Below are 26,637 nucleotides of genomic sequence, written 5' to 3' on the forward strand. Positions count from 1 at the left end.
TTCCACTGCTACCACCTTAGCCTAAGCCACCAGAGGGCAAAATTATGAGAGCGATGTCTGGAGATCTAACCTAGATAGTTGCTAACTAACACAATTAGCACAGTGTATCTTTTATTTTTCCATGCCTCCAATTCCTATGTAATAAGATTTCCTAAATTAAATGCTATTTGTTGAAATGCTTCGTTTTTCTCACTAGGCCTTTTCTCAAAGATTCCCCTCAGGAAATCTTGTCAATATTCCAAAAGCTGAGAAATTCTGCAACCTAACCTGACAACTTCTAGGCAGTCTAAATGAAAGGCTGATTTTATGATTAAGGGAATCCAAAAATCCAAGAAAAAAAATCTGTGACATAGGGAAAATGACTGTGTTCTTGAACAGTGAAATTTGAAGCCTTGCCTAGCATCTGAGTTATTTTTCTGGTTTTTCATCTTAATGAAAAATAACAATTCAAACAAACTTTTAATATGAAAATATAAAATTACTATATATGTTATTTAATAGCACATTCTAAAAGTGTGGGTCCATACTGGAGTTACTGTCAAGAATAAGAGGAAAAACTAACTAACTGGACATTACTATCATGTTTTACATGGAAAGATACATTGAAAAATGGAAAATAAATGGAAATAACTGAAATAACACAGGAGAGCGTCTTACCATTATCTTGTCGCTATCAATAATAGTATTCAATCTGTGTGCTATGGTTAGCACAGTGCAGTGGGCAAATTTCTCACGGATTTTTTTTTGTATTAACTCATCAGTTCTAGAAACAAAGAAGTTGAAGTTATTAGTTTGGTAAAGACAGAAAGAGCAGACTTCAGAAAAAATTACCACATAATATTTTCATAAGACTTTTAAAAATCAATACTTTAAGACATAATCTTGCTCGTCAAAAACTGAGTAGAAAAAAGTCTCTTTAAAAGACTTTTTATAAAACAATGTAAAACAGTCTTCCTTAGAAATTTCCTGAAACTATCAGGAGCTGGACTAGAAATCAAACTCCCTTAGGATGCCTCATAACAACATTAACACATTTTGGTATCTTTCTCTGTTTTCTAAAATTAATGTGATCAAGAGATAAATGTGGGCAAAAGAGAGCACTTAGAACATTTCTCAGCAATATTCCTTTATTTTCCTTTTACCACATTTAAACTTCACATTTCAATTTCATGGGCCAAAGCTCTGTACCTTGGATCCACATTGGCCGTGGCTTCGTCAATAATCAATATCCGATTTTTCCTGAGGATAGCCCTGGCAAGGCACACCAGTTGTCTCTGTCCAACACTAAAGTTTGATCCAGATTCTGCTAATTCAGTATCCATTTTACCAGGAAGATCTTCGATGGCTTCCTTCAGTTGCACCTGTGGATAAGAAAGAAGGACATTTTCCTAAAGGAACTACTACTAAAGGGGACAAGCCTCTTAGACTTAGTGCTTTGAGGTCATCAGGACTTCTTACATGTCCTACATGTACAGCCAGGTGATAGGGAGAGCTCCTTCATATCAGCAAGGAAGACAGTGGAGTCAGTGAAGGACAGAAAGGTCTCAGTGACCTATCCTGCCACAGGACACCTACTGGGGACCTCACCTAGGGACTGGTTCAGAAAGTCTCTCAAAAAATGAAGCTTTTTCTCTCAGTGTGATTTAAACGGGATCTTTATGGCTGACTCAAGTTTCCCAAACTACATCCTGCAGTGGAGTCAGTACTTTATAGAGAAAAAAGATGTTTTTAATTCCTACAGGAAGTATGGTTCTCTAAAGACATAATCCTACAAAGAATTCATTTTGGAAGGTCTGAAAGTTTAAAAAAAAAAAACTCAAAACAATGACTAACTGTACAGCTGTAACCCTTAAGCCTATTCAGGGGGCTTCTTTCCCAAGTTTAACACTATACTACTAGGCCACTCAAGGCTGTTTAACTTCAACATCATGAAAGTTTCATAATGAATGAAAATCTTGTGAAACACAAGACACAACATAATGTTTTATTTCCCCCGCCTATGGGAGTGGATAGTGTTTAATCTATTGTTACAAGATTAACCAGTATTACAAAATTAAAAAGAAATAAAAAAAACTTTGACTGCCAAAGATAATCTGCTTTCAGAAACTAGAATTACTGTCAGGAAATTGTGACACCTCAGAATCAAAATGCTCAGAGTCGAATTCCATATAAATTGCAGATTTCAGAGCCTGGAAGACTGACACTAAATGACAAAAGGTACAAATTCAAAACAACAATGTGAGCAATTGGTCACTGGGATTTGTACAACAATGACAAAAATATGACTGTTTTAAAGGAAATAAGCCACACTTTTCTGAAATGAAGAGATCAAGCAATTATTCAGTAACTATTAAGTGCTGACTTTTTAAAAGCAAAAAACTGAGGCTGGGTCACAGGAGGAATATTTAAGAACCTCTGTATGGTTTAGGAACCTAGAAAGAGTTTCTGCCATAAGTAGCTTAGAATCAATTTTAGAACTAGGGCAAATATACAAAATAATTAGTATTAAAATATACAAACCATTAGCACGCTAACAGTCAAAATCTATTTCATGCAAGGGTAAGGAAATTCAAGGAAGTGGTAGAAACTCAAACACAAATAATAGAAAATCCTCTAGAAATGAACCTATCCATATAAAAACTGAGCAGAAGCACCAGGCTTCTTCTGTTACCTGTATTCATGTTACAGCATTAAAATAACATGACTCCTAATAAATAATTATTATCACAATCCAAATGTGTGATTTACCATTCTGAAAAAAGTTTTCTGAAACTTCACAGCATTTTATTACCAGAATTTCGTTTATCTTTCAGTTAATAATGAAAAATTACTATTGCCCACACTGAGTAGATATTACCTGAACAGAGGAATACAATGATGCTACAGGTTTCAGTTCAATTCAGTGCAGTCACTCAGTCGTGTCCAACCCTTTGCGACCCCATGGACTATAGCATGCCGGGCCTCCCTGTTCATCACGAACTCCCGGAGTTTACTCAAACTCACGTCCATTTAGTTGGTGATACCATGCAGCCATCTCATCCTCTGTCGTCCCCTTCTCCTCCTGCCTTCAATCTTTCCCATCATCAGGGTCTTTTCAAATGAGTCAGTTCTTCGCATCAGGTGGCCAAAGTATTGGAGTTTCAGCTTCAACATCAGTCCTTCCAATGAACACTCAGGACTGATCCTCTTTAGGATGGACTGGTTGGATCTCCCTGCAGTCCAAGGGACTCTCAAGAGTCTTCTCCAACACCACAGTTCAAAAGAATCAATTCTTTGCCACTCAGCTTTCTTCACAGTCCAACTCTCACATCCATACATGATCACTGGAAAAACCATAGCCTTGACTGGATGGACCTTTGTTAGCAAAGTAATGTCTCTGCTTTTTAACATGCTGTCTAGGTTGGTCATAACTATCCTTCCAAGGAGTAAGGGTCTTTTAATTTCATGGCTGCAGTCACTATCTGCAGTGATACTGGAACCCAAAATAACTATCTGCAGTGATTCTGGAACCCAAAATAAAGTCAGCCACTGTTTCCACTGTTTCCCCATCCATTTGCCATGAAGTGATGGGACTGGATGCCATGATTTTAGTTTTCTGAATGTTGAGCTTTAAGCCAACTTTTTCACACTCCTCTTTCACTTTCATCAAGAGGCTCTTTAGTTCTTCACTTTCTGCCATAAGAGTGGTGTCATCTGCATATCTGAGGTTATTGATATTTCTCCCAGCAATCTTGATTCCAGCTTGTGCTTCTTCCAGCCCAGTGTTTCCCATGATGTACTCTGTATATAAGTTAAATAAGCAGGGTGACAATATACAGCCTTGATGTACTCCTTTTCCTATTTGGAACCAGTCTGTTATTCCATGTCCAGTTCTAACTGCTGCTTCTTGATCTGCATATAGATTTCTCAGGAGGCAGGTAAGGTGGGCTGGTATTCCTATCTCCTTCAGAATTTTCCATAGTTTGTTGTGAGCCACACAGTCAAAGGCTTTGGCATAGGCATAGTTAATAAAGCAGTAATAGATAGTTTTCTAGAACTCTTGCTTTTTCAATGATCCAGCGGATGTTGGCAATTTGATCTCTCATTCCTCTGCCTTTTCTAAATCCAGCTTGAACATCTGGAACTTCACAGTTCATGTACTGCTGAAGGCTGGCTTGAAGAATTTTAAGCATTACTTTACTAGTGTGTGAGATGAGTGCAACTGCATGGTAGTTTGAGAATTCTTTGGCATTGCCTTTCTTTGGGATTGGAATGAAAACTGACCTTTTCCAGTCCTGTGGCCACTGCTGAGTTTTCCAAATTTGCTAGTATATTGAATGCAGCACTTTCACAGCATCATCTTTTAGTATTTGAAATAGCTCAACTGGAATTCCATCACCTCCAGTAGCTTTGTTCATAGTGATGCTTCCCAAGACTCACTTGACTTCACATTCCAGGATGTCTGGCTCTAGGTGAGTGATCACACCATCGTGATTATCTGGGTTGTGAAGATCTTTTTTGTACAGTTCTTCTGTGTATTCTTGCCCCCTCTTCTTAATATCTTCTGCTTCTGTTAGGTCCATATCATTTCTGTCCTTTATTAAGCCCATCTTTGAATGAAATGTTCCCTTGGTATCTCTAATTTTCTTGAAGAGATCTCTAGTCTTTCTTTGAACTGATCACTGAGGAAGGCTTTCTCATCTCTCCTTGCTATTTTTTGGAACTCTGCATTCAAATGTGTATATCTTTCTTTTTCTCCTTTGCTTTTTGCTTCTCTTCTTTTTATAGCTATTTGTAAGGCCTCCTCAGACAGCCATTATGCTTTTTTACATTCCTTTTTCTTGGGAATGGTCTTGATCCCTGTCTCCTGTACAATGTCACGAACCTCTGTCCATAGTTCATCAGGCACTCAGTCTATCAGATCTAGTCCCTTAAATCTATTTCTCACTTCCACTGTACAATCGTAAGGGAGTTGATTTAGGTCACAACTCAATGGTCTAGTGGTTTTCCCTACTTTCTTCAATTTCAATCTCAATTTGACAATAAGGAGTTCATGATCTGAGCCACAGTCAGCTCCTGCTGATCATATAGGCTTCTCCATCTCCGGCTGCAAAGAATATAATCAATCTGATTTCAGTGTTGGCCATCTGGTGATGTCCATGTGTAGAATCTTCTCTTGTGTTGTCAGAAGAGGGTGTTTGCTATGACCAGAGCGTTCTCTTGGCAAAACTCTATTAGCCTTTACCTTACTTCATTCTGTCCTCCAAGGCTAAATTAGCCTGTTACTCCAGGTGTTTCTTGACTTTCTACATTTGCATTCCAGTCCCCTATAATGAAAAGGACATCTTTTTTGGATATTAGTTCTAGAAGGCCATGTAGGTCTTCATAGAAGCGTTCAGCTTCTTCAGTGTTACAGGTCAGGGCATAGATTTGGATTGCTGTGATATTGAATGGTTTGCCTTGGAGATGAAGAGAGATCATTCTGTCATTTTTAAGATTGCATCCAAGTACTGCATTTTGGACTCTTTGGTTGACTATGATGGCTACTCCATTTCTTCTAAGGGATTCTTGCCCACAGTAGTAGATATAATGGTCATCAGGGTTAAATTTACCCATTCCAATCCATTTTAGTTCACTGATTCCTAAAACGTTGACGTTCACTCTTGCCATCTCCTGTTTGACCACTTCCAATTTGCCTTGATTCATGGACCTAACATTCCAGGTTCCTACGCAATATTGCTCTTTATAGCATCGGAACCTGCTTCTATCACCAGTCATATCCACAACTGGGTGCTATTTTTGCTTCGGCTCAGTCTCTTCATTCTTTCTGGAGTTATTTCTCCACTGATCTCCAGTACCATACTGCAGGGTAGTTAGGATATTAATTCACTAGGTCACTAGTAGAATTTGAACCCTTAATGTTAACTTCTAGTTCAGTGCTCTGCTAAGGACAAAACCATGTTATCTAGTTGCTTTGGGTTCTAGGGAAAAAGCCAAAAAATGTGAAGCATTATACTGCTGGTTTTCATTATCATCAGTACACATATTTTAAGTGCACCAATGTCATCAACATTCTTCTAGGAGGTAAACAAAGCCTGTTAAACTGATAGGCTCCCATTAATTACCTGCAATGCTACAAAGGTACACACACAGGAACTGATGTTAACATGTTAATTACACTACATAAATTACCTCTTCTAAGGCATTCCACAGTTCCTCATCTGAATGCTCATTGAAGGGGTCCAGATTCTTCCTCATTGTTCCAGTGAATAAAACAGGTTCCTATATACCCCAAAATAGGAAATGTTATTTCAGTAAACTACTTTTGTCTTACACAAATGCTTACAGAAAATAACTTAAATTCAAAAATTACCCAACATTCATTATAATCATTAATAACAAGGTTACGGGACCTTCGCTGTGTCACGTGGCATGAGGGCTTAGCTGCTCCACGCCATATGGGATCCTAGGTGCTAAATTGCAGATCGAAACCACATCCCCTGAATTATAAGGCAGATTCTTAAGCTGGGCCCACCAGGGCAGTCCCAAGAGGTGTTTGTTTTGATGAAGTGATCTGCTTTTCATATTATACTCTAGAGTCATAACTTAAGCTAATCTATGGAATAAATTGGTTTTGAAAGGCAAGACTTTTTGGATGTGCCTAGTGGTCCAGTGGCCAAGACTCAGTGCTCCCAATGCAGGGGGCCAGGGTTCAGTCCCTGGTCAGGGTACTAGAGTCTCACCTGCTGCAACTAAGGATCCTATGTGCTGCAACAAAGCAAGCGCACAGCCAAATAGACTAAATAAATACTATTTTTTAAAAAAAGATAGACCTTCCTTCCTTCCTTGAGCAATAAAAGGTTCCACAGGATCAACATGTTTGGGAACGGTGTTTGGGTGGTTCCAGAGAAAAGGAACGGGGACCCCATTTGAAGTTCAATCACAGATTTCATAATAAGGGCCTCGCTCCATTGTCATTTCCTTCAACTTCTTCTCTTTGGAAATCTTGTTGGAGTGAATGAGTCTCTCCAAATACTAGGGGACTAAAACGAGATTCTTTGCAGAAAGAAGGATCCTTCACTTCTGAACCCTTGACCAAGGCCTGTAGTTGATTTATGCTAAGTGTTAAATGGACCCCTCAGACACTCTATAGGCTTCAGGGGGATTCTGCTAATTGTCACCAATTCACTGTTGACTGTCACAAAAAGAAAAGAAATTAACATCTCAAAATGCTATAAGGGTGCTCACCTAAGTCTATATTGTTGCTCTCAGAGGATATAGTTGGCAGCATCTATTGTTTATTTAGCAGCAATGGAGGAGAAACAATTGCTTTGTACCTAAGAATATTTCTGTTTGCTATGACATGTCAAAAACATATTTCAAAATCAGTAAAATTTCAATCAAAACTTGTGGAATGAAAAGAATGATTGAAGCTATAAAGACAACAGGCAATTTGTGAACAGTGTCTGTTTAAATATGTCAATGTATTTTATGTGTGGTGATCATTTTGGTTTCTACTCACTCTACTTTCATCCACTTGACAAATACGAAACCATTATATTATCTTCAAAAGGTAACAAAAGTGCTCACAGTAGACACATACTCCGAGGGCAGACAATGGTCAGATTAATGATCATTTCTGACAGATATTATTATTAAAGTACCCACTTATAACCAACAGAGTTAATAATCATATAAATAAGTGTTGTAAAACTATTCTGCAGGCAGAACACTTCAGTGCAGAGATTTATGGTAGGACCTACAAGCTTCATGAAAATATACACTAAATTTATTAGGCTAAGAATCTTCTTTTCTGAAGGCACAGAATTAAACCTCACTTAATAAAAAGTAGCTGGCACAGTACAGTTGAAGAACAAACACTCTTGTACAACGTAGTATTTTAAATGAAGCATCGGTTTCCAATCTGTTTTTCATCAAGGTTTAAAGTCAGATGTAATCCTTTGTGCCATATTCAACAGTAACTTTTTCCTTCGTTATGAATATGACACGAGTTCATATTAGGTGTGTGACCCAAAAATGGCCACGCTGAATCACACCATTTAGTTTAGTGATACCCTTGACACAACAGAAAGACTAAAAAACGGCAGTCTTAGTATAGGCTGCTGGAAGAAAGGATTGTCACCTTTGTAGGATAACAATCCTACAAAGAAACCCTACCTACTAAACTTCTAACGCTTAAAATGACCCAGGACCAAGACAAAAAATGTACAAACGGTAACAAACAAGACAAAATAAAGCACAATCATTTCAGTCCCAAACTAAGACTATCATGAGTGGCTACTACTAAGAAATTAACACAACACTGTAAATTAACAATTGTTGTGGTTTAATCACTAAATCGTGTCTGACTCTTTCACGACCTCACAGACTGTAAACTTGCCAGGCTGCCCTGTCCATGGAACTCTCTAGGCAAGAATACTGGAGTGGGTTGACACCTCCCTCTCCCGGGGATCTTTGCAACCTAGCGATTGAACCCGCATCTCCTACATTGGCAGGCGGATTCTTTACCACTGAGCCACCAGGGAAGCTTCATAAATCAACTATGATTTAATTTTTTTTTAAAAAGTATCTACTGCTGCTGTTTACTGGTGTCCTAAAGCTCTGTTCTCTTTTCGAATCTGAGGACTTTTCATAAGTGGAAACTCATCTCCCTGTTTCAAGAATAAGAGAAGCACCTGAAGTCACTTTAAATTTTGGTACCCTCATCTTTTTTTTTTTTTTAGATCCTGGAGCCTCTGAATGAATTAATCATCATCCATATTCAGAAGAAAAGGACATTGTTTGCCAACAAAGACAGAAGAATTTAAGTCATGTAAAGTCCTCTTTCAGGAGCTCCAGGGAGCAGTTCCAAGAAGAAGACTTCAGTGTCAGGAACAAAGGGTGACTACTTTAGGCTAGAATCCAGTTGTATTTCTTTACTAGTAACAGCATATCCTACTCTTCTCTTTCAGTTTAATTCTCAACAAGATAAAAAGGGAAAGAAAACCAGAAAACCACGGAGAAGTCAAAGAGATAGCTCTGGTTCACCTTCTTCAACTTTACTGAAGAAAACGCAAGGAACAGAAATACCAAAAGAGCAGAGGGGGCTGTTTAGAAAATACCAAGCTTTTGCTTTGACAGAGAGAAAAACTATTAAATATAGGAAATGAATCTAATCATAATTAAGATGATGGCTGCTGATCTGTGCTGACCTCTGGGCTACAATCATAAACACTGAATTGACATGGAATCCCTCTTCAACAGAAAACATTTCCTTGTGCCATTTTCTGTAGGTACAAAGAACCATCCAAAGAGGCTCATATTAGCGATTAGACTCGGGGTAACTTATTATTCTTCCCAAGACCCAAGTTTCCTTACTGGCAAAAGGGGCTACTGGTGCAAGGCTGATGTGTGAAGCTGGAACAACAGTGATTAACACTGACCAGGAGCCCAGCCCAACAGGGGACAGGGAGGGGCAGGATCTATCCAACTGCAAGCTCAGTCCACGGATCAGAAAGTCAATTTTGTGCCTTGTGACTGTCATTTTATCTTTTATATTAGCTGGAACAGAATGGATATCCTAGATGGTTTTAAAATCCATTTAAAAAAAGAGCAAAGCTAATTAGAAGAATGGGGAGTGAAAAGCAGCATAAAGGGTAATAATGTTCTTTTAAATTTTTGTGTGTGTGTGTGTGTGTGGACATGAAATCATAATACAAAGCAGTTCTACTGTGGATGACAGTCAACAGGGTATTGAAGTCCTCACAGGGTGATCAGCTGCTCAGGCTCTGGAGTTGGGAATCACCATAAAATACATATGAAATTCAGGCTCTGGTGCTTACTTGCTAAGTGGGTTAAGCTCATAGTGCCTCAGTTATCAAATCTTTCAGATAAGGAAAACAAGAGAATTATGAGGATTAAGGAGGAGAGGGTAGGAAAGAGGCCAACGTGTGTTAAGAATTCCACAAGTGTTAGGAATTATTATTAATACTGTGTAACTTGTCAGGGGCTGCAATAAAAACTAGAGCAATAGAAATAAGAGACAGAAGTCATGTCTTCAAGGAGAGCAAGACAGCTGTCAAGAATGTTGAAAGCATTGAGAAAAATGCCAGAAGTCTTCGTGGGGGACTGAAAAGTATGACTGGGGTACAGGGTGATCGTCAGGAAAGAACCTGGTGGGAGGGGAGCCAATAACTAAGAGAAAAAGTGATATTCTTTCCTCTTGCTCCTTGGAGAAAAGACATTTCATAGATTTTTCAGTTAGGCTTTTCACTAAAACTCTACTGCATTGCTTTTTAATTTTGCTTCGCTCTTTAAATTTCTATAAACAATGTGGTTTACATTATAAGCAATAAAAGTAATGCAAATCACCAAGGACTACAAAAACATGAAAAGAAAGAGCAAAGCCTTTCCAAAATGTGTTAGTCTTTTAGAAATAACACCTGAAAGGTCAGTGCCTTCATTCTTAAGAATACGTATAATTACTATTGACTGACTGGTGCCAAGAATCAGCCATGGGCCACAAACATTTTCTAATCTAAGTTACATTTTTAGTGTTAGTCACTCAGTCATGTCCAACTCTCTGTGACCTCATGGACCATCAGGCTCCTCTGTCCATGCAATTCTCCAGGCAAGGGTACTGGGGTGGGTAGCCATTTCCTTCTCCAGGGGATCTTTCCAACCCAGGGATTATACCCAGGTCTCCCACATTGCTGGAAGATTCTTTACTATCTGAGCCACCAGGGAACCCCACATATTTTAAAAAAGTATTTGTTTAATTTATTTGTTTGGCTGCACCTGGTCTTTGTTATGGCATGTGACACCTAGTTTCCTGAACGGGGACTGAACCTGAGCCCCCTGCACTGAGAGCAGAGTCTTAGCCACTGAAGCACCAGGGAAGTCCTTAGTCATATCTCACAACAAATCTGTGTCACATTAGTTTCTAGACCTGGTTCAAGGACCAGGACGCTGGACCTCCAGACAAGTGACTTCCTCAAGGCTCTACAGTCCTATGAGACAGAGCAGGAATTAAAAGGTGGCTCCTGTTGACACTCAGTCTATGCTCTATCCATGGCTGCCTCCTGAATAATCTCCTGGGACACTTTACACAAACATTCTCTTTTATCAAATAGCATTGCGCCTCAAAAACAAAGACATAGAGAGTGAAAAAATAAAGTTCTGTGTTTACAATGGTTAGTGATCATTATCTACATGGATACAAAGCTTAGCACTGTTTTGTAAGCACGCTCCCTGGAGTGTGTACACAGAGCATGCTCAAACGTAGGGTGGAAACTGATGGAACAGAACCAAAACGTGGTGATGTCAAGGGATGTTTAGTCTTTGCTCAGATGTGCTTCCAAAACATGATTGGCAGAGTCAAGAATCATCTAACGTTATTTCTTTATTTATAGAGTTCTTTTATGTACACAAGCATACAACCTTTTCTTATTAAGAAGCATTAAAAGTAATACATGGCACGTTTCTGAATCCTTTTATCCAAGGACATAAAAGTACTTAACAGACACACCCATTATGTCTTAGAACTAATCTCATTTGGCCCATTTCAGAGATGGGTAAAATCAAAACTTAAAAGTGGGAATCTAGAAACATTTATTTTCTACATTAATCACCAAGTCAGCCACCAAGAACTGACTGCTCTAAGTACTTCAGGTAAGAATCCACCTGCCAATGCAGGAGACTTAAGAGATGCAGGTTGGATCCCTGGGTTGGGAAGATCCCTTGGAGGTAGACATGGCAACCCACTCCAGTATTCCTGTCCAGAATCCCATGGACAGAGAAGCCTGGCAGGCTGCAGTCCATAGCATCGCACAGAATTGGACATGACTGAAGTGACTCAGCACGCACACACACCAGCAATGCACAAGGATTCTAATTTCTGCACATCCTTGTGAACACTCGGTTCTTTTTTTTTTTTTCTTAAAAATTGTTGACATCTTTAGAGGTATGAGGTGGCATTTCATTGTGGTCTAAAAAGAATATCTTGATTCCAAAAGGACTTATACTAATTCCAGGTATTTTAGAGGACAGGGAGCAACAGTTGTACAGTCATAAGACACAAGTCCATGTTCTCCTTCCTTTGGGTGCCATGTTCTATATGCTTCCTAATAACATTTCAGAGCTTATTATACCCGCATTCCAGGAAGCACATTTGCCTGGCTCTTCATCTCTCTTTTCTATGGTTCTCTTAAAGGTAGCTATTTTTCTCAGCATTCCTTGATGGTCAGCTGATTGTAGAGAATTTTTTTAAAACACCGAAGATAAAAAAATAAACCAGCAGGTTTATCATAGCAGAGGGCAGATTAAAGATGAAGGCACAGGGTCTATGCTGTCCTTGGCTATATACATGGAGGACAGTAACTGATCAATAGACATCCTCTGCATTATTTTAAGTGGATGAAACATAAGGAATGACAAGAGCGTCTACTATGCAAATAATCAAGCACTCCTTAAAAAGCATACATATTTAAGACGTTAAAAAAAAGGAAGAATCAGAAACCAGGAAGAGATGGTTAATTCAATGTTCCACCAACACAGAAGCCATGTACTGGGCCTAAGTGAATCGATCCACACGAACTTACCTATTTAGTCCTCACAGCAGCTCGAGGAGGTGGTACTGTTAGCTGCCTTGTAAGGGACAGGACATGGAATTCCATGCCCTGTGCTTTTCCTCACTATTCTGTACTGCATACCTGGTTAAAACCATTTACTAACGGCTAATTTCTAAAACTTTGCCCTGTCCATCTATACACACTGTAATTCTCAAAGTCCTACACTTTCACAGAAAGCCTTCAACTCTAAAGACGCAGCTTATTTCCTATAGCAAAATTCCATCATTAAGACATTTAAGATGCCTGTTTTTCCCGACAGAAACCTTTCATATGTTAAACAAACCGTTTATAATTGTGTTCCCAGAATTATGTGCTTATCAGTGGGCAAAATAGTAGTACCTGAAGAAGCTTAAATCCAGAAATCTTATCAGGAAAAGTTATTAAACCATACACACACACAAGAAACAAACTAACAACACAAAAAAACCTGATACCTGAAAAAGTATCTGTGAAAATACCTGTACTTAAAAATATGCTCTACCGGGGGAAAAAGAATCAACACTTTCATCCAACTACAAAACAAGAAATCAAAAGAAATTAAACTTTAGATGGTGTATAAAAAGAACATGTGAAAATGCTCTGATGTGCATACCTGAGGTATAATTGACATTTTCTTCCTTAAATCATGAAGACCAATTTCAGTTGTCAAGATCTTATCAATCCAGATTTTACCTTCAGGCTCCGACAATCTAAAAAGGGCAGCGATGAGGGAACTTTTTCCAGCTCCTGTTCTTCCCACAATGCCAACCTGTAAAGAGATCCAGGAGGGATTAAGAACTAACAATATGCAACAAACCTAGGAAAAACCCTAGTTGCTGAAGATGAATTTTAAAAGTTCTACTGAGTGTAGTCTCTCTAGTTCCTCAACTGTGGCACTGTTGAGATTCGGGGTCAGGTAATTCTTTGCTGGGGAAGGGAGGCTGTCCTGAGAATTGTAGGATGACCAGTAGCCATGGAGTCTACCCACTTGATGACAGGAGCATGCGCCAGATGGTGGAAACCAAAAATTACAGACAATGACAAATGTGCCATGGTTAAGACCCCTGGTTCGAAGAACAGAATCAGTCCACTCACTATCAGCAAAAAGTCAGAAGCTTTCCAAGTGTTCCATCAGAATTCAACTTTTACATTAGTTGTATTCCTAGTGTCTAGATATTTTAAACATTGAGAATTATGTGAGCAATTTTGCAGATATGTCAACAAGTCAAGTCAGAAGTCTTACATACAAACAAATATTCAGATTTCCAGATTTCTTTCAGTTAAGAGAAGTATTCTTTCGTAGACAAACTAAATCACTTCCAGATAATAAATACCTTACTAATGACTAGTCTTGAAAGGAAACATCTTAAAATTTTAAAACCCAAGTCTCAGTGTCTTAAAAGGCAGTAGCCAGGTAGACAAAACACACATAATGAGGTCAACAAAAACAACAACACAAACAACACTTTCTATTTATATGGGACCTTTCATCTCAGGACTTCAAAAGACATTTTACAAACCAATTAATACTTATAATTAAACCCTGGAAAGATACGTGTCAAGTATCAGCCAAGTTATTAAAATCTAAGCAAAGAGAAATTAAGTGCATTAACAATAAGATCAAAGATTCAATATAATGCATGTAAAATGCAGATCGGGAGTAAAACTTCACTGTAAAAACTGGTTAGTTGTCCGAATTCAAACATGTATGCAGAAATCCATCTTTTTTACCAATTAGATGGCAGACTACATATTCCCTGGTGGGGCATATTATATGCTTTCACGTGTGCTAAGTCACTGCAGTCGTATCTGACACTCTGTAGCTCGCCAGGCTCCTCTGTCCGTGGGATTCTCCAGGCAAGAATACTGGAGTGGATTGCCATTTCCTCCTCCAGGGGATCTTCCCAACTCAGGGATCAAACCAGCATCTCTTCATTTCTATCACTGACAGGTGGATTCTTTACAACTAGCGCCACCTGGGAAGTCCACGATATTAGCCAAGCCCAGAGGGCATAGCCAGCACTGGCAACTTGTGACCAGCAGTGCCCCCTCTGCGGGCTTCTGAAGTTGGCTTTATTGACGTTTGTGTTTTGTCTTCATCATCATCTCCCTCACCACCAAGCTCGCACTCACACAGAGGGGGACGTGCTTTTCACTCACTTGTAAATAAATTTTAAAAACAGGGAAGAACCAAACCACTTTGAGCACTGATTATACTATGGTAACTTGACTTAGTTTCTCATTAAATACTTCCAAAGTTTCAAACCTTAAGTCTGTAAAGACAATAATTCAATTTCAAAAATTTAACTTTAGACACATTAACAGAAAGAAAAGTGGCTTTTCTTTGTACCTATTTTGTACGATATGATAAATCCCGAGTTATATAATATAGATGGGACACTTTCTGCATCTAGGCAGGTCCTAGGGTCGCAAGAGTCGGACACAACTGAGTGATTTTGACTACTTGACTACTATGCTACTCATATTGGTGGTGGTTTAGTCGCTAAGCTGTGTTCGCCTGTTGTGACCTCATGGGCTGCAGCCTGCCAGATTCCTCTGACCATGGGATTCTCCAGGCAAGAATACTGGAGTGGGTTGCCATTTCATTCTCCAGGGGATTTTCCCAAATCAGGAATTGAACCTGGGTCTCCTGCGTTGCAGGCAGGTTCTTTACTGAGTCACCAGGGAAGCCCATGCTATTAATATCTATCCGCTATACTGAAACTGATGCATCTGTGTAAACTGGGATATTTGTAGACTTTGGGTAAATAGCCAAGATGTGGCAGGGGACACTGAGGGCTGTGCAGGGCTATAGGAATGCAACTTCAACACTCTAGTGAGGAGAAGTAAGAAAAGAACAACTCAAATAAAACCCAGACCAGGCTATCTCTACCGTTCACTTATCAAAACTATCATCTGAAAGTCTTTCCCAGGTCACCAATGGGTTTTCCGAATTGCCCATGGAGAGTGCCACCAGTGTCACTGAAATTTACATTCATGAAACCAAAGACATTCAGAGAAACTCTTTACAGAGGTCTTGCTCAAATGCAATGCTGAGAAAAGAGGGCTCTTTGGGCCTGAGACTCTGCATTTCTGAGAGGCTCCCAGGTGTTGTAGGTGCTGCTGGCCCTGGCAACACAGTCTGAGTTGCAAGGAATTAGGAAGCTGGGACAATCTGGGAGTGAGGGGAGGGTTTGCTGAGGATATATTATGTAAAAAGGAGAAAGGTAGGAAACTAATATTTTTGCACATTATAGCAAGGTCTAGTAAGCATCTGTAAAAATGTATTATCCAAGTAATAGCTCCGAGCGAGAAAAAAATAACAAACCAAAATCAATCTACCTCTAGAGCTGGAAAATGCTTTAAAATGGCCCAGTACTTTCTAAAATGATCAAATCAACCACAAAATCATCTAAATGAAAAATGCAGCCCGTGTTCAGAATCTACTCAGGAAGTCTACGGTGCTATTTACCTCATTTTGGTTCTTTATTTTTACTTACTATTTCTTCTATGAATTAGAAAGCAGCATAATTAATTTTTATTAATCTTTCCCATTTACTTCTGGGAATCGGGGCAGCAAAGAAAATGAGAGAAAGAGAATTAAAGCCCCAGTTGTGCTGGGCTGGCTCATTCCCACATCCCCCCCATTCCCAGCTCTCAATCAAATCCAGCACGAAAGGGGCATCCTGGCGTGACGGGGGCTGGGCCAGGTGAGCAGGTGGGCAAACCAGGGATGCACGCAGGTAGAGTGTAAGGACTTCATGAGCACACTGCCCGAGTGTCATCTCCAAACACAGAAATGACGCTAACAGTGACACTGACAATGGACTGAGACACCGATCAAAAGTCACATTATTGCAGTTTTTAATTCACTCTCCAGACTCAGTTTTCCTACATACATTTTAGAAGCTCGGATAGACCTATGACTTGGGGATTTTAAGATGGAAGAATGCATGTAGCTGTATTGCAGTTTCTTAGATAATTCATATTTTATGGCATTTGGGGGAAGTTAAGATGGGTAAATTAACAGAAAATATGTATACAACAGGAAATATGGTGGACACAATGTCTGCGAGCAAGCAAACCTCACTTCCTTCCCAACCTACGAGCCAGCTTTTGCTGTGTGACTAACTGAAGCTTCTCCGTGCATATCATTTGGGCGTTAAATTGAATACTCTTTCGCGTCACAAGGGTATCATTCATTAAATTACAGCTCCCGTCCACTAGATGGGTCTGTGGTGGGAAGAGTTTTAAAGAGCAGTTAAATACCAAGTATTTAACACGGTAGGTAATAGGTTATTTACGCAGTTGTGCTGTGTGTGTGTTTTGGTTACTTGGTTGTTCACAGCTATGTGTTACTCATTCACTTTCCCAGCGAGGAGTCTCTCAGCACACTCTGTGTGCCCTGAAAAATACAATTTTGTGGGGGAACAGAGATAAAAATAAGATGCTCTCTGATCTTTAAGAAGCATTAGGGATCTGTGAGATACAGACCCCAAATTACAAAGTGTGTCAAAGATGCCATCAATTAACTGTGGTAAAGTACAGATAACGTAACACTTACCAACTTAGCCATTTTTACGTTTAGTGTTAAGCGCGTTCACTTTGTTGTCCCTCCAGAATATTTTCCTTGTAAAACTGAAACTCTGTATACATTATACAACAACAACCAATCCCCCTCGCTCAGGTCATGGCAACCACCATCCGATTTTCTTTCTGTATGGATCTGAGTACTCTAGGAAATCCCAAGTAAGTGGAATCCCACAGTACTGGTGTCTTTTGTGTCTGCCATATTATCATTTAACCTGATGTCCCGAGATCGGGATTTTCTTCCTTTTTCAGGCTGAATGTTTCACTGTGAGGATACACCACATTTGTTTATCCATTCGCCTGTCACTTTCTTTAGACGTAAGACACTGAGGAAGAACTGAGTGTCTTGCAGAAGCAGATGCGCTAGAGTCAGCTCAGAAAATGAGGAGCCGTTCATCGGGCAGGTGCCGAGGGGAAGGGTCTCTGAGGAGGAGGGCAGCATGTGCAGTGGGAGCCGGGAGGACAGCAAGCTTTGGGAGAGCCTACAGACGACCTGAGTGCTGGGAGTATGTGAACATCAGAACCTGAAGCTAGAGGGGAGGTGGGGCACGAGGTAGGCAGGGAAGAGGTTCCTACCACCTTGTCGACTCTCACTAAGTCTCTTTTCCAAGAGCCTGCCCTGGTTCCCACCGACAGACTGATCGAATCTTCACGCACATAGGATGAAAAGACTTCCCCCCGACACACCGCTCAGGAAGCCAATAGCAGATGCAGGGCTAAATGTTCACAGGGAAACTATTACAGAACAAAGTGGCTGAAGCAAACCTTTTCTTTTGATTTAATGAGTGCTGTCAGGTGCTTCAATACCAGAGGCCCATCTAGGCTATATGAGAAGTTCACGTTGTCAAAGATGATCACGCCTTCATGGGGCCAGGACGGCAGCGGGCGTTTTTGGTATTCCCAGGGCGCTTCCTTTTCCAGATCTGTATACTCGATCACCCTTTCTACTGAAATCATCTGAAACATAGGACATCACACGAGTTAGGAACAGAGGGTCTTTGTAACGGATACCAGGTTATAAATGAAACTTCTGCTTTTGTATCTTTATATCTGCATTTCTATAGTTAACAATACCTCAGGTCTTAGCATCTACAAAAGACAGAAGTACTACGATGATGTGTAACCTTTTCATTGTCTTGTAGCACATTTATCATGGCTACCATGTTCAACGTTATATAAAGACTAAATGACCTAGAGAAATTGAATACTCTATGTGACCCAATTTTCATATATGTTTTTAAAACTTATTTGCATTGACATACTTGTCAATGAAAACAGTATGTATGGACAGAAATCATTACTAATATTTTGCTAGAGAAGGATCATCTGTTGTAGATGAATAGAACTGGATGGTCACTACATCTCATTTTAATAATTAGCTACTTTCTATTCTATTAGAGAGTGAAACAGACAAATTTCAGTTTCATCATTTTTCTCTCTTTAGGAGAAAATGAAAATATTCAAAAAAGGAAGCAATTTACATATTGACTGCTGCTGCTGCTAAGTCGTTTCAGTCGTGTCCGACTCTGTGTGACCCCAGAGACGGTAGCCCACCAGGCTCTGTGTCCCTGGGATTCTCCAGGCAAGAACACTGGAGTGGGTTGCCATTTCCTTCTCCAAGGCCTCCTACACAAACCGAACTTGACACCTTTGATAGCACCTTCCAAAAGAAGGGCCATCGGTAAGTTCAGGCATTCAACACATACAAGGAGACATTCTAAAATGGAGATGGTGGGGAATAATTAAATTAATTGAACAAATAAACCTCAAAAATACTAAATTCTTAAACTATTAAATAACAAATGTAAACAAGCCTCTAAGAAATAAGCTGTATCTTCTGCAGGATGTCAGAAACTCCCTCCTACAGAGACATGGATTAAATTTGAAGACAGCTTGTGATGAATATAAAACCAGCTGACGTGGCATACATAACACTGACAAAAGATGTATATATTTTATTTTAAATAAATGTTAAACAGATGCTGGAAGGATCTAACAAACCCTGTTAGCTATGATGTAAAAAAGTTTTAAGAGTTTTTTTTACATAATAATTGCCTTTATGTCATTTAAGGTTAAGGAAAAGGCTAAAAGGTAACATCACCATATTTTCAACTTCAGCACTTTGCCTGACGCACCACTGGAACATCCCCATGAGCGTGAGGGCGTAGGATAGCGCCAGACCAACCTGACCAGCGTCCAAAGCTAAATGAGGAAGAAGAAAGGAAACATTTCAGTCCCACTGTTAACCCTGAACTGGACTCCATCTGTCACTGTGCCTAGATCACTGGCACACAGATAGTGTTACTTTTACTAACTACTGATAGAGACCATGAAAGTAAAAAAAGAAGAAGAAGAAATAAAACAACCACTATGAACACAGAAAACTATTAAAAGAGCATATTAATCCTGACAGGGTTGACATACTCTTGACAGTTACGATGTAGGGAAAGAAACACGTCATCAGGCAGACTTTCGTCACTATGGTTTCAAGGATCATCATGTAATTCCACTTTTTACGTGCAACGCAGCCACAGTTGAAAACCACGAAAAACAAGTCAATTGGTTCTAAGAGCCACTGCTTTTAAATCTAGAATACTGCTCTTGTTGTTCCATTATTAAACCCAATGATTCAGTGTTATTACTATGGAATAGTAATTCACAATAGGGATGGTGAATGCATGCCATGCACACCAACACCACCCGCTCATCTGGTACCCACACAGCAGTGAGGATGGTGTTCTTTCCTACAGACAATGTTTCTCACCGCAGTACACCCTCCGAGCAGTCCTAAAGCCACAAGCTGGACAAAAAGCTTAACAGCAAACTTGTTTCTCTCCTCCCAACCTAAAATGCTATCAGTAATGTTCAGAAGGTCAGTTGCTAGGCTGAATTCATCCCACTGAAGACAGATTAAAGGGACCAAAGAACACATCAAGAAGTCTCACCAAAAGCCTCATCAAGACACAAATGACTCCTCTACAGGGGCCACACGGCAGAATCACATGGTGCAAACACTTTAACACAATTCATTAGAACGAAACCGTATATTAGACAAAGGGGCAATAAGGTAAATTAATAACTGCAAATGAAGCTGTAACTGTAATCAAACTACAGTGATGCACTTACTTTTTGCCAGAATCAGGGACCCAAAGGCAACAACAATGACAAACACAGCACAGATGGCATCCAGACGCACAGCGAACCATCGGGACGTCGTCAGAAACAAGAACCAAGCCTCTGGATTTGAGGACAGAAATAAGCAGAATGAATAAGCAGAGGTATCACGTAGGCTGCTTTGATTTGGGATGGGGTCTTCTGCACAGGTGAACCACAGAAGATTTTTACACAAGTTAGGACAGCAAAGTTATAGGCTCAAGCACCTTGAGGATTGCAACAAGCTAGGTTCTGACATGACAGTGTATGGGAACATAGGAATCACTCCAGGAGCCTTGTGGGAAGCAGACACTGGAAACTTCAAGCCACAGGTTATAAAGAGAAATATGATCCTAATGATTAACATACAAAAATGGTCTCATCATTGTGTGTCTCGTGGTACTGGGCTCCACGTGAGGCTTATCCTCTCATAAAGTTGACTGTTCCCAAGTCTATGCTGGCACAGCATACCTGGCACTGTTTCCAGCACTGCCTGCACTTACTACAGGGCCCCACATTGTGTTAATTCTTAGGAGCCAGTATTTGAAGGACCATTAGATAACAGTATCTGCATGTGGCTTTCCAAATGTCATTTCATCAGTTGGACCAGGAGTTTTTTAATGTAGAGGAAATTCTGGATGCCATATCTGATAATGGAGAAATTATTTTCCTTAATGCTCTGAAAGGATGAGATGTTTAGATAGCATCACTGACTTAATGGACATGAGTTTGAGCAAACTCCTGGAGACAGTGGAGGACAGGGAAGCCTGGCGTGCTGTAGTCCATGGGGTCGCAAAGAGTCAGACACGAATGACCAACTACAGCATGCTCAGAAGAGTCGGCAAACTAACAGCCTGTGGGCCAATAATGGACACAGCTTGCTTTTTTAAATAAAGTTTTATTCGGAGATAATCACAGCCATTTGTTGATGTATTCTTTTTGCCTGCCTTAGTGCTATAATAGCAAAGCTGAGTAGCTGCAACAAAGACTGTGTGTGTTTTTTTATAAGTTTGTGGACATCCTTCTTAAAGGGCCAAAGCCATAGGATGTGGTGACAGTTGGACAATGCAAGGTAGTAAGAGGAGGAAAAGCAGGGGGTGACCGGGGAAGAGGGGAGCACACAGGGTTCTGAGAGGAAGGGCTGGGGGAGGCAGGTTTACAGAGGGGAACACGGGGTGGCATAGAGGTGCGGCCAGCAGGGCCACCTGAGAGGGAGGTCAGGCCTCAGAAGGCAGCATATCCCATCCTTTGAAATCATTTCCAGAATTCTACAGACCTGAGTGCAAGTCCTGGTGTGAGTCGAACAGTTCCTGAAACCTCTGTTCGGCTTTGTATGCCCGGATGGTCCAGAGTCCCTGGAGAGAAGATGATAAGTGGGAAAACACCGGGCTCCGAGCTGGGAAAGCAGAGACAGACACACGACAGAGAACGTCAGGGAGGCTGCACGCAAGGAAGTCAACTGTTTCCTGAGCTTGGCTGGTCATTCATCTTCCCCAGGGGCACACCCAGGGCTTCTTGGCAACTGCCTGGCAAAGTACCTACTGTGACCCTCAAATAATTCCTCATCCCAAGCTTCACTTTCACGACCTGCATATAACAGATTCCCTTCAAAGTCATCTTTGATCAAATTCAATTTGGACCTGTATTTAGATAACACATTTCTGTACTAACTCATTCATCAAGGTCCTCCTCAATCTTGCCTCCCTCCCTATTCTTCCCTGACATCCCTCCAGGTAAGAAGTTATAATTCTCTAATTTTTGATTATCATTTTTAAACTTAATCCTCCATAAAGAGTCCTCACTGCACTGAATTTTGATGAACTTTGTGCTGTCACCACCAAAAGATTAGAAACTTAAGGGCTGGCAGAGGACAGGGTGCGATAAGTGAGGTGAGCGGACAGTCTGCCGTCTCACAGCATCATCCCTGCCCCTGCACCAGGAGTCTCTGGGCGGGTCACAGAGAACCTGGCACTATACCGCCCTTGTGACCGCAGGACCCGGGCAATTAAGGCGTCTTCTTCTCTGGCAAACTGACGGATGTTCTTATAACTGCCCTGCTGAATACCTGAGGAATTTGCAGGTCACTGTGGCATGTGACACTCACATCACCCTTGTAGAATCTGGCATGGCCTCAGAGTGGTCATTCTCTTTTGAGTGATTTCATGTGGGTTTGGGCCTGGTGGCACATGACTGGCCACTTGCTTCCTGCCATCTTTTCAAAGAACCCAGAGACCACAAGCACCAGGGTCAGGATCCTGATCATCAGGGAACAGGCTGCGGGCTGCCAGGCAGTGAGGACCACATATGGTTCTCATTTCCATTGTTAACAGGGCTGTAAGCTGTTTTTTCCATAGGTAGACTGTAACCTGTGACCTCTGTCAGGGACGAGTGATAACCTGTGTTGTATTAATATCATCAGGACATCACTTTGCTACCTGTGCATCTCCTGAAAAAGATCATTACTTCTAACATGATGCACTATTTTCCTTTTTAGAAAAATGATGCAATATTTCCTTTTCCTGAGTGGCTGGTCTATGTTAGGAAGCATGTGATGAGCAAGACAAAATCGGTCCGATCCTCACGGTGCTCACATTCGTTCTCCTTGTGCTATAATGCAAAGCTGCCATTAACACACTACCCGCTCCGTGTGCCTTACAGGCCACACTGACTCATAAGGCCCCTAATATGCCATTACCAAATGTAGACTTGGTGAGAAATTCCAAAACGGAGTCTGCAGGATTTCAGGGTTCTGGTTAATTATCATAAATGGAAGTCAGTCTGCACTGACATCCCAACCTGAGAGCCCCGGTACTCACTTGTAGATTCTAGGCGTTTGACATCACGTGATGTTTCTAAGAAATATCGCCGGAGAACAAAGAAAACAATGCCAAGGGGAACCAGGGGTATGGCAATCCAAGGAATCACTGCCACTGCCACGCCCACCACACCAATCACTTGTAGAAATGTCTGAAAGAGAAAATATAGAAACAAGGGCCTGTTTATCCAGCATTCTCCTAAAAAATAAAATTTATTGGGTTGTTTTGTTAGGATTAAACTCCTTTTCCTCAAAGGATATGTTGGAAAAAGGTGGTCCTCGTGGTGTTTACTGTACACTTACCATGTGTGAAACACTGGGCTAAGTACGAAGTTTCTAGGTATAAGCTCTTTTGATCGACTAAGTAGCCTTAAAGCGCAGGCAGTACCATTTGGAAAAGATGAGAATATCTGAGGCTCAGAAAACAGAAACTATGAGATAGTCAGCTGTCATCCTATCACAGATGAGGAAACCAGAAGCCTCAGCTATACATGGAGGGATAAAGAAGTGGTTGGTTACAAATTCTGAGTTCAGAAAAGGAAGAAACACTCAAATATTGACCTTTGAAAGTTGGAATTCTTCTTTCGTGGTTTTCTGTCTGTAGTGACTGTTTATGAGTGCTGACTGTACATAGGTCTGCACATTCAAAGTATCACATGTATTAACTCATTATTCATCACAGTAACCCTACTGAGTAACAGCATAATTATCTCATTTTGTAGATGGAGAGCAAAATCAACTTGATGTCGAATGCAAAGCATAAGTCACAGAGCCAGGGGTAGTCTGGGCGTGAGTCACTGTGATAAATTTAATCTTCCCCCAAACCTACAGCCAACTTTCTGTCATTATGCTAAAGATTCAAAGTGTGCATTTCAAACAATTATTCGATCCAGTTTTTCACCTGAGAGAATATGGTCATTATGGACAATGAGGAGTGATTATTTTCTTTGCAGCCAAAGACAACCTACACCCGGAAAGCAAAATCCATTACCCAGGTATCGTGCCATCTCAGACAGAGCTTGGGGCTAACCTTCTCAAATACTACCAGGAAGGGTAAGACACTCCAATACTCTTAATCTGAGCAAAAACTCAGCTTTTGTGTGAATATTTAACTGTTATAAAAATGTTAAGCATTTGGGAGACCAAGGGAAAAAGTGGTGTGCTTATCAATCCAAGTGAATGATATTTTCTATTCCATGCAGTATGAATTGGTAGTTGATAGTAAGGAAAAAAGCTAGAATTTGCAAACTTGTGAATCCCCGGAAATTCAACTGTGTCCTCCCTCAGGTCAGCCTTCTTGGAGCAAGCAGCCTGGTTAGGACATCAAGATGACTAAGACTGAGGACCCTGTCACCACCACGTGTGGAAGGGAAATCTGATGAGCACCTCTGAACAGATGCCGTCTCGGGACAGCAGCTGTTTCTGACAAAAACACAGTGGCATCTAAATAAGCTAAGTATACAAACATGGCAGAGAAAGGGAAAAAGAAATGCTTTCTGAAAAAATGTTAATGGCTTTGTGTAAAAACCATTCGAAAAATGTGAAAACTAAAATAACTGCTTTATTCCTACTGCACACAGCAAATTCTCTATCACTGAAGAAATTCCACCATTTCCTAGATTAAGTTGACAACCAAGTAAGTGGTGGTGACTACCTCACCCTCAAATTACCAATAATAGATAATTCATAAGGCTCCCTATGGGTGCCACCTCTCCAGTATTTTACAGGCATTATATAATTTCATTCTCATATCAAATCTGAATAGGAGATTTCTCTTTTAAAAGCTCAGTGAGGTTTAGTAATTTGCTCAAAGTCAGATAATTCATTCATTTTGACTCCAAGCCTGTCCTTTTAATTTCTGCCTGCTATGGTATCCCATATACACATAAAATTCATAATAAAAAAGTTAAGATCTAAATATCATCCCCTATTATATTTTCGCCCATTTATCTGCATTTTCTATTTCTGTTGACTTTCTTAGGGTTACACGGGTCTCTTCCATGCAGGGACCATTCCGTGTTTACTACTTAATTAGGGCATAAGAGCCTGCTCACCTCAAAAAGCAGACAGATCAGGAAAAGGTCTTAAAAAATTGAATGCTACACATTTTAATAAACACTGTTTAATAGACACTTACATATTTTAATAAATACTGTTTAAATAAGAAAAGTTTCATAAGCGTAAAAAAAAAATTAAAAAACAACCCAATTTAATTGTCATAAATACATAAACCCCAAGAACACAAAATGAGACTAAGTTTTATAAGTTCAATATATACATTTGGGTTAAAGTTTCCCCAGGAATTCTCTAAGTCTACAATTAACACTATATTCTAATATTGCAGATTTAACGTATTCCTTTCACAAACACAGTTTTAAATATGAGGGCCTGTTTGCCTGTTTAGTATTTAAATTCCAAATTGCTTACAGTCCTGTAGGAATTCCTAGGTATCTACCCACATTTTACTTTCAACTTAATTCCACAGGATTCTATTCCTGCTAGTCTTTGTGAAGCTTGTGCCAAAGAACATGTTTTCTATAAACAGCAGTAAAAATGTATTCTTCTTATTTTATGCAAATAAATATGCAATCCATACTTTTGGCTCACTCCATGCTTATTTGAACTCTCTCTCGCTCATGCTCATATTAGGCACAATGTGAAATATGTATTTAATCATAAAGTCACGTAATAAGTAGACATTACTTTTATTATCTGTGTACAGTATTAAAAAATAAAATCAGGGACATTAAGACTGCTAACACCTCAGAAGACTCTCAAACCTTTGAATTTTCCTGTCAGACTCTTTAAGAATTTTGTTCGAAGTTGTAATAAGTACAAATCATCCTGACTGCCTTAAACTTCTACTGATTTATATGGAAGATATGACTTAAATGCCATAAACAAGATTCATCTCTTGGCACAAGTTTCTTCTGATTTAGGGAAAGAAACAAATGCTGCCGAGTTTTGATCAGTAAGGTGTCTGCTGATGTGGGTGTAGGAGTGATTCTATTTATTCTGGAAACATGTGAGATAAAAAAAATTACCTTTCAATGAAATGACTATCTCATCAATTGTACTGCTAGGATAATACAAGGTACTTGTTTTAAAATCTTGAACAGGTTACACAAAACTCTCCAAGTATTAAGAAATAAAATGTAATTTCTATGAATCAATATTCAGTAACCTTCAAACACAGGATAAATATTAGTAAAGAGAAAAACAAGGAAAGCTCTTCGGTGTAAGGTCCTAAATCTAATACTGACCTAGAGTTAATATTATTGAGTCTGCAGGTGTTAAGCAAAGATGGTATCTTGAATGCTCACGGGAGTTTAGAGACCAGCTCTGGTTTGGTTCCAGACCCTTCGTTTATCACCTGTTTCTCTTCACCTCACCTAACCCAATTAATTCTGTTAAATCAGAAAATGATGGGAAGTTAGTGTGTCTTATCTGTATGATGAGATCCATACACATTCTAGTATGAATTAAGTTTTC

The 26,637-nt window shown here is 39.9% G+C and overlaps 1 protein-coding gene across 3 annotated transcripts in view; it reads right to left on the bottom strand.

Annotated features, from left to right (window-relative positions):
• Nucleotides 1-26,637, bottom strand: part of LOC113902481 (multidrug resistance-associated protein 4) — a 185,915-nt gene that overhangs the window by 12,245 nt on the left and 147,033 nt on the right. For all 3 annotated transcript variants that reach the window (XM_027557813.1, XM_027557812.1, XM_027557811.1), the window contains 9 exons: nt 23,147-23,297; nt 21,607-21,726; nt 20,304-20,414; nt 19,279-19,379; nt 17,943-18,134; nt 13,201-13,356; nt 6,172-6,261; nt 1,189-1,361; nt 658-763 (listed from right to left, as the gene is read on the bottom strand). In XM_027557813.1, the coding sequence (XP_027413614.1) occupies nt 658-763; nt 1,189-1,361; nt 6,172-6,261; nt 13,201-13,356; nt 17,943-18,134; nt 19,279-19,379; nt 20,304-20,414; nt 21,607-21,726; nt 23,147-23,297 (1,200 nt within the window). The remainder of the gene's footprint in view (nt 1-657; nt 764-1,188; nt 1,362-6,171; nt 6,262-13,200; nt 13,357-17,942; nt 18,135-19,278; nt 19,380-20,303; nt 20,415-21,606; nt 21,727-23,146; nt 23,298-26,637) is intronic.

The sequence above is a fragment of the Bos indicus x Bos taurus genome, chromosome 12 (genome assembly GCF_003369695.1).
Source record: "Bos indicus x Bos taurus breed Angus x Brahman F1 hybrid chromosome 12, Bos_hybrid_MaternalHap_v2.0, whole genome shotgun sequence".
Classification (NCBI taxonomy): domain Eukaryota; kingdom Metazoa; phylum Chordata; class Mammalia; order Artiodactyla; family Bovidae; genus Bos; species Bos indicus x Bos taurus.